At 41.9% G+C, this 9,665-nt stretch overlaps 1 protein-coding gene across 1 annotated transcript; it reads right to left on the reverse strand.

The window, feature by feature from the left end:
* Nucleotides 1-5,630: 5,630 nt before the first annotated feature.
* On the reverse strand, nt 5,631-8,227 carry LOC106568833 (frizzled-8). Its single transcript, XM_014139536.3, has one exon. It carries the CDS (start codon nt 7,909-7,911, stop codon nt 6,157-6,159), a length of 1,755 nt encoding a protein of 584 aa, XP_013995011.2. The 5' UTR covers nt 7,912-8,227; the 3' UTR covers nt 5,631-6,156.
* Between the last annotated feature and the right edge of the window lie 1,438 nt (nt 8,228-9,665).

Genomic DNA, 9,665 nt, shown 5'->3' on the forward strand with positions numbered 1-9,665 from the left:
GCACAACAGCCCCAGACTGTTATTCCTCCTCCACCAAAAATTACAGTTGGCATTTTGCATTGGGGCAGGTAGCGTTCTCCTGGAATTCGTCCGTGGGACTGCCAGATGGTGAAGCGTGATTCATCACTCTAGAAGTATGCATTTCCATTGCTTCAGAGTCCAATGGCGGCTAACTTTGCACCACTGCAGCCCAGTGACATTGCGCATGGTGATCTTAGGCTTGTGTGTGGCTGCTCGGCCACTCGGCAGTCCCGTTCTGTGAGCTTGTGTGGCCTATCACTTTTGTGTGGCCTACCACTTCGTGGCTGAGCCGTTGTTGCGCCTAGAAGTTCCCACTTCACAATAACAGCTTTTACAGTTGATGAGGGCAGCTCTAGCAGGGCAGAAATTTGAATCTGACAAACTGACTTGTTGGAAAGATGGCGTTGCCACTTTGAAAGTCACTGAGCTTTTTAGTAAGGCCATGACTGTGTGCTCTATTTTATGCAACTGGTGTGGCTGAAATAGCCAAATTTACTTATTTGAAGGGGTCTTCATATACTTTTGTGTATAGTGTATCTATAAGCGACTATTTAGCAGTTGTGCACTCATTCTCCAAGAGTTGGTTTTTGTTTCTTTGTTTCTTTAGGGGATGTCTGTAGACATTGGAGTCGCGGGATATTTTTTAAATAGCTTTTTGCCCGGCATCTCCCAAATACGCTGTCAGCAGTAGTTACCTATTGATCTGACTGTGAACTGGGGTAGTTCGTTTCACGTCTCAGGCCCTCGGCCTGTGCCTCGAGAGGGCGGAGTCACTGCCGTTTGAGAGAGTGGCGAATTTGTTGCAAAAAAAGGCAAATCCGGTGGAGAAGGCGAACATAACGAACAAATCACTGTTTGTGATTCCACTCCATCACAAAGAGGCAGGCGCAATTAAAAATCTGTCAGATCAAGAATATAAGCATTCTGAGTTAATTACGCTGGGAGCAATATTTAATGTTGACCCATAATTGATTTTGTTTTTATTTATTTTATGTCACCTTTATTTAACCAGGTAGGCTAGTTGAGAACAAGTTCTCATTTACAACTGCGACCTGGCCAAAATAAAGCAAAGCAGTGCAACACAAACAACAACACAGAGTTACACATGGAATAAAGAAACATAAAGTCAATAATACAATAGAAAAAGTCTATATACAATGTGTGCAGATGAGGTAGGATAAGGGAAGGCAACAAATAGGCCATGGTGGTGAAATTATTACAAATATAGCAATTAAACATAGCAATTAAACACTGGAGTGATAGAAGTGCAGAAGATGAGTGTGCAAGTAGAGATACTGGGGTGTAAAGGAGCAAAATAAATAACAGTATGGGGATGAGGTAGTTGGATGGGCTATTTACAGATGGGCTATTTACAGATGAGCTATGTACAGGTGCAGTGATTAGTGAGCTGCTCTGACAGCTGGTGCTTAAAGCTAGTGAGGGAGATATGAGTCTCCAGCTTCAGTGATTTTTACAGTTCGTTCCAGTCATTGGCAGCAGAGAACTGGAAGTAAAGGTGGCCGAAGTAGGAATTGGCTTTGGGGATGACCAGTGAAATATAAATGCTGGAGCGCGTGCTATGGGTGGGTGCTGCTATGGTGACCAGGGAGCTGAGATAAGTCGGGGCTTTACCTAGCAAAGACTTATAGATGACCTGGAGCCAGTGGGTTTGGCGACGAATATGAATCGAGGGCCAGCCAACAAGAGCATACAGGTTGCAGTGGTGGGTAGTATATGGGGCTTTGGTGACAAAACAGATGGCACTGTGATAGACTGCATCCAATTTGCTGAGTGTACTATATATATATATATATATATATATATATATATATATATATATATATATATATATATATATATATATAATTTATTTTTTACAAAAAATTACCGCCGGACATTGGTGTCCTCACACATAATAGTTACAGCCATGTTTGAAATCCATTTAAACAACTGAGGGTGTAATAATGTCTGAATATGTAAGTGTAAGCCATACTGACCTCCTCTGGTAGATGTATGAAAGTGCAGAGGAAAAGAAGAACCACCTTGCCAGAGATGAGAAAGGCAAAATCTATGGACATTTCTATATGTGTACATGTGCATACTTTTCCTTAGTTAAATAGTAAATTCTAACATTATTCTTACAATATGTAAAATCATTACATTTTCTATTAAGTCGTTTTGTAAACAAAATGTTCAGTGTCCAGGGGAAAGGGAAAACAGTGAAAATAACAAATCAGCTCCTTCCGGTCATTGGCTCCTATTCCCCTGATTGATCCACTGTTCATTTGCATCCCAAATGGAACCCTATTCCATATAGTCCCTTTGGGCCTTGGTTGAAAGTGCACTATAAATGGAACAGGGTGCCATTTTGGAAGAATTCCTTATGTAAAAATGCTACAACCATCAATGGTACATGCTGTACCTAGAGCACTCAGATCTCATGGGTGAATGAAACTGGTGATAGACATGAACATAATAGAACATCAAAAATATTGACTGCCAATGCTGAACTTACTTTTCACGTTTAGACAGATCAGTAGGATTATATGCTTGTTGTCCTTGGCGACAGAAAAAAATCCATTCCTCATTCCTTTGATGTTGTCAGACTAAATGTACATGAAACAAATATCACTACATACAATGGACCATTCCCAGCAAGCCTACTGGGTAGTAGTCATTAGTGCACACCATATCAAAACATAGCAAACCATTTTCCAAAAGAAAACGAAAACAGCGATTCGTATAGGACAAAGTCAGGTGGTCCCTCCATGTTTCAGTACGTTTTCTTCAGTTTAGTGCCTCGTGAATATGACTGTTGTGTAAGGGAAATAAGTGGAGACTGTATTGAGGAATTGTACATTGAGCTAGTAACACTTTATCAGAGTAGAGGCAGCATGAATGATGTACGACTCTGTTTGAAAATATAGTGGGGAAGGAGTTAGAGAGCCTGCTTTTCTGCTGGTTGATTACAAAACAACAGAGGGTGATCAGCTGGCCAATGAGTAGGTGAGAACTGAATAAAACACTTGCTTTAATGTTTTTGTTGCAGCATCCTTATGGAATTGTATCGATATTGGCAAATCTACTGTATATACATTTATATACAATGCTCTGTATACGTTTGGATTTTCCGCCACTGCGTGTTTAACTGTGGGCGTCATCTTACTTCTGTATTCAATTTAAAACAGATGTATCTCAATCAATGACAGAAAACCAATTGAATCAGTAGACAAAGACACCATTCAATGTGCTTTACCAGTTCAGGGGGATGGGGGGTTAAATGGGATACCATGTTTTCGTCCTAAATGGCACCTTATTCCCTACGTATTGCTCTACTTTTGACCAAGGCCATTGGGCTCTGGTCAAAAGTAGTGAACTTTAGGGAATAGGGTGCCATTTGGGACGCCTTCTAAGGACGGCCTCCTGTTTATCTTGGCAGGAGGTGGATCCGGTGTGACCTCCATGACCTCATTTCCTCTGTTGATATTTACTGGGGGCTGCAGTATAATAGGGTGCCATTTGGGACGATGGCACCCTACCAACCTCTAACTTTGTCTCTGAGCTGAATCCTAGTTGTGGCCACCTGTTTGTCTACCATACATTATATTGTTCCGAATAGGCTATAGGCCTACCAACTGTTTAACATTTTATTGGAATATGAATGACTTATAATTGGTATCGGGAAAAAATGTGTTATTTATTAACATTAACATTTATTGAGTGCTCATTACAGGCTTGTTGAAAGCTTGTAACACAGAGGAAGGTCCCCCAAAAAGCTTGTAACACAGGAAGGCCCCAAAATTTTTCAAACACTCCAGTCACCCAAGTCATTGACGGTTCTCTCTGCTACCACACCGCAAGCGGGACCGGAGAGCCAATTCTAGGTCCAAAAGGCTCCTTAACAGCTTTTACCCCCAAGCCATAAGACTGCTGAACATTTAATCAAATAGCTACCCGGACTATTTACATTGACCCCCGCATAGTCATTTTACCCCAACCTACATGTACAAATGACCTCGACTAACCTGTACCCCCGCACATTGACTCAGTACCGGTACCCCCCTGTAGATAGCCTTGTTATAGTTACTTTATTGTGTTACTTTTTTTTTTAAGTTTCGTTTATTTTGTAAATATTTTCATAACTTTTTTTTTTAACTGCATTGTTGATTAGGGGTTGTAAGTAAGCATGCTACACATGTTGTATTTGGCGCATGTGACAAATGCAATTTTATTTGAATTATTTCTCCACAAGGTGGCGGTATGATATTATTGAACCGCAGTAGCCTACCTGAAGCGTTGCTCCTGCTCTCATGAAGCTGCCTTGGCTTAATGAAGTTGCAGATACAACTTTAACTAAAGTCAGGATGCAGTTTATCAAGTAGAATGAGAGGCATGACCACTGGGTCCCAATGACTTCATGCTGTAAAATCCCTGTTTGGGTGGACAGTTTTTAAAAATAGATAAGTCAATTGTTTGTGATGAACACTTCTTCTCCTGAATGTCCAAATTAACAAAAACAGTTGTATGTATTTGCAAATATATTTTTATTTTGTATTATTATATATATGGATATTGGATAAACACAAACATGCCCCTCTGCGTAAAAGTGAACACGGGCCTCATTTTTTAAGGCTTGGGATTCTTTACACCCAGGTCTCGCTCTAAAAACGAGTGTTTTCGCCACAAGCAGGGGTACTATTTACAGTTTTCACATGCAACAGTGTCTCTATGCTTGTTTAAGAAGATAAGCAAGCTGTTTAAGCGCTTTCAGAGTAAACCGACCACACACTGGGACGTAATTACCCTCTAACGGGGAAGGCAGAGGGTCGGCCTAGTGGGCCTAGCTTGTTTGTACGTGCGTCCGAAATGGCACCCGATTCCCCATATAGTGCACTACTTTGAGCAGGGCCCATATGGCTTTGGTCAAAAGTAGTGCACTGTAGGGAATAGGTTGCCCTTTGGGAACCAGTTCTACTGTCCCACTCCCTCACTGTCTGACATCTTAATTATCAGGCCTAGGGCATCTTGACAGTAAGATGGGGCACCCAACCAATTATGCACACCAGTGGGTATCCTGAACTCTGCCCCCCACAAACTTCAATAAGAATAGTAGAATCTTTATAATTTCATATTCATACGAGGTCAGTGCCACGTCCATGCAGAGTCTGATAGCCTGCCTACACTTTATTCAAGCGAGGCCTAGGCGGTATTTGACGTTTCACTGGGTCGTCAGTATTAATTGGGGGCAGAAGACGCAAGGCTTGTAACATAATTGTTGCACAGAGGGGTTCCCTCGAGAGAGGATTACTCAAACAGACCACCTGTAAGGCTTTCATTGCCATTTCAATGTTATTCCGAATCCTTCCCGTGGTCGCATCTACAATACGTAAAAGTGTACTGTTTTCACCAATGCTACCCAAAAGGAACCCAATATCCATACACAAGTAGGCATCCGTTTCTATGAATTATAACTGTTTGACAATTTATGAATAGGCTTTCTAACTTAGCCAAAAATCTATTCTCATGGCAGGAAGACAACAAAAGCAAAAAGATAATTTGCTAAATGTAGCCTACAGCTTTGGCACAGAATGACTACCAAGACGCACAGGTTAAAATTTTATAAAAATGGTTTTATTCTCAAAATAAAGATCTTCTATCAAAGTTAATTATACACATTTACAATCTCGTATAGGCCTACATTTTATATACAAATGTACAATGTTTTTACATGAATAATTATATAAATACATTAAGCACCAACAAAACCCGTATGAGACAGCATACTTCAAACCATCTTTGCTAAACTAATTTTATAGGTTAAAATGAGACAAACCCAAGTCTCTCTTTCGAATTAATAAATGGTGTGTTTAAGACAATATGGTTATTTGTAATAAGGAAGGGAACAGTAGATATACCCTTGAATTTCTGCCTATCAAAAAATCTCACTGTATTGTGTGTGTCATTGAACTGGTCCTCAACAGTAAGCATAGAAACACATCTCATTATATGTATATGGTTCTAAACTGGCTGCGGGTCTCATTGTGTAAGAAGAGAAATCATTAGGTGCTCGTTAATGTGTTAATTTGAACACGCTGATGGACAATCCCAACATAATTAGATGTCCATTCTTCCTTTTCAAACCCGAGACAATGGCATCTGTTTGGGACAAGAGACAGAGCTCGCAGTGCCAGACCTCCACGTCAGTCCTGTGCTAACGTCACTGTACATTGACCCGCTCGTGGTCTTGCTGGCCCAACAGCAGCGGGTGCAAAATTTCCTCCAGGATTCTAGAGTTTTACCCGACCAGACCCACGCGCCGGACGTGATGCCAACCAAAAGGCACATGAAATATTTGAGCATGAACACAGCGTAGTCTGGCTTCTGCATTTCATGCTCCGACAAGCATGAACAGTTATTGGTTATTTCCCAAGTCTGTCTGTTGTGCTGCTCATAGAAGTAACAGGCTACTATAATCGTGGCTGGGACAGTGTAAAGCACTGTAAAAACACCTATCCTGATCATCAGTCTCTCCAACTTCTCTGTTTTCGTCCCTCCTTGCTTTATAACACTCCGGATCCGGAACAGTGACACAAACCCTGCCAGGAGAAACATAGTCCCAATGAACAGATAGATAACCAACGGCGCCAAAACAAAGCCCCGGAGGTTATCCAAGTTCTGATTGCCAACGTAGCATATTCCAGCCACAGGGTCCCCGTCCACTGAACTCAACGCCAACACAGCTATCGATTTCATGCTGGGTATCAGCCAGGCAGCTAAATGAAAATACTGTGAGTAACTGGCTATGGCCTCATTCCCCCACTTCATCCCCGCAGCCAGAAACCAAGTAAGGGACAGAATAACCCACCAAATAGAACTTGCCATGCCGAAGAAGTAGATGAGTAGAAATACAATAGTACAAAGAGCAGGGCCGGTAGTCTCGTAGTGAATGTGTTCGGTATCATGCTCCATGTTACAAGCCACTTGTTCATGTCCGGCAATTAGTCTGACAATGTAACCGACGGAGACAAACATGTAACACGCAGAGAGGAAAATAATGGGTCGCTCCGGGTATTTGAACCGCTCCATGTCGATTAAAAAAGTTGCCACTGTAGCAAAAGTGGAGATAAAACATAACACGGACCATAGTCCTATCCAGAATGCAGTAAATGTCCTTTCGTCTTGGGAGAAGTAAGGATTGTGGCAGGGCATGGCACAGTTCAGAGTCTGTCCCGTTTTAACTCTGTTATATAGAGGATGACTGTCACTGTTGACTTGAACCATGGGCGCGCGGCAGTGACACCGAGGTTCGCAGGGAGAACTCGGAGGTTTGTGTTTACTAGGAACATTCGAAAGCCCGTGTCCATTCTTCTTTCGTGGGATTACTGGTTTAACGGGGCGGTTTGTGGGCTTTGCAACAACTGGAGAAACAGTCGTTGTCTCGCTTCTGTTATAGTCCATGCACAATGTATCTTGGTTACCCTGCACTGGTAATACATCGCATCTCATTCTGTCTGGCCATGGGAATCCGTACTGCCTCATAAGAGGCGCGCAGCCTGCCTTGGCTCTCTCGCAGACACTCCGACACGGCGGCAGGGGCTTCTTGTAGTCCTCCAGGCAAATAGGAGTGTACATGCTACAGAGAAAGAACTTCAGGTCCGGAGAACACTTGATTTCCACCAGGGGCCAAAATTGGTGCACCTCCAGCCCTGCCTCGTCCTGTGTGTCGTGATTGAACTGGTTGGGCATGTAGGTGTAGTTGTAGCCGATTCCTTTGCATAGAGGCACGGATATCTCCTGGCATTGTAGCTCCTTCGCCGCAGCGCAGCTCGACTTGTGTAGAACGAGTGCAAAAAGCATGCACCACCCCAGCAACTGACACTCCATCCTCATTCACTGTTGAATTCGTCTGCTTCAAAGTGCCAGCGAACTTGCGCTTGCAAGTAGGCTGTAGAGTCCGATTATTCCAGAGATGCGAGTAAACTCATCCTTGGCGCATACGGTGTTTTTGGGGATAAGCAAGCCTTCGGGTGTCTTCTGGCTGGTAAAATGTTAGGGAATTCACACATCACACCACATATTCTATGTTTACGTTATTTTGTAAAATACTACCACTCTTCTCCGTCTGCTGTGGACTGTTGACTGACAGAATATAATTTACGCACCGATATCTCCATTTGGCACCACCGTTAATCGCTCGCTCTGCATGTTAACAGTTGTTGGCGAATGCATTTAATGGCATATATCTGGAGGGAGGCGCAGCGAAGTCACTCCCCCTATCGGAGCGTCTAATCACAGAGCGACAGGGGCGGGGAACTAGGAAAGTCAATCAAGTGTTTTTCAAAGGTGATTGTTTACATTTTCCCCTATATAGAAGATTTTTAATTGCTTGGTCTTTGTTTATTCTTCCTCCCCGTACAAAGCGATGCATAACGAGTTATTAAATGAGGGGGAGGAGTTTATTGAGTGAATTGTATTGGACTTTTACATTAAATTGTGGCTAAATTAACTAACATACGCTTCTGAGAACATTGTTTCCATTTGATTCGTTGCATTGCACTCCTTGGGTAACGTTAGGCCTATTTGACAGGGTCCTTATTAGACTACAGTGTATGCATTTTCACATTCAACATGATATTTACATTTCAGTCAATCATGGATACAATGATTTGAGAAAGACCGGTTTATCTGTGATTGGAAGGTTTATCTGTGATTTTAATGGAACACATTAATTGTAAACCTTTAACACTGTAGTAGGCATAGACCCAAGATAAATATTCAAACTTTAGGGCAGGGTGGAGACCCTGGGGGTTAAAGTGAGATAGTTAGGAGACCCCAGGGGGTTGTCCTAAACTAAAGAAAAAGGTTTTCATCTTAATTGAGGTGCCATTGTTTCATTTAGTGCTTGTATAAGCCCCATGCTGAGGAGGTGATTAGTGAAATGTCTGCCAATGGCTAACAAACATGCTGAGGAGGTGTGTCAATAGTCTAAGACCCTATTCCCACTAGGAGATATGAAGGAGATTCATTCTGCTGAGTGGGGTGGCAAAAGAGAATTCTACTTTTCAATTCACACTACATCCTTGCCTTACCTTTCGTTGAGGTTGGCAACGCGACATTCTTGGTCCGCAGCCCAAATTGACCGTAAATATCACAGTAGCCACGAGCCAGTAAGCACATACTATTCAACAATGACAGAAACTTTTCTTCTAAAACATTATTACACTATTGAATAATGCAACCAAACCAAATAGCACTCTTGAATAAATCAACAATTCACAAGCATGTCCAGTATGTGCAGACAATTAAAGAGTTTATTTTCTCGTCTATAGGCTGCACTCATTACATTTTAGCTTCAAGACAAAATCACAGATTTGCTATAGCAGCATGTCATCATCAGGTAATGAATGATTAACCCTCTCATAGAATAGAATATAAAATACAGTAGGCCTAAATTACATTACAACAAACCAGGCTTAATTTTGATCAATATCATGCAAATCATTACATGTGGTAAAAGCAAATTGTGACTGAAAACGTGGGTATAAGGGAATTCACCAATAAGTGCGGTTTTACAGTGCCTTCAGAAAGCATTCATATCCTTTGACTTAGTCCACATTTTCTTGTGTTATAGCCTGAATACAAAA

This window comes from Salmo salar, chromosome 14 (genome assembly GCF_965601325.2).
Source record: "Salmo salar chromosome 14, fSalSal1, whole genome shotgun sequence".
In the NCBI taxonomy this organism is placed as follows: Eukaryota; Metazoa; Chordata; class Actinopteri; order Salmoniformes; family Salmonidae; genus Salmo; species Salmo salar.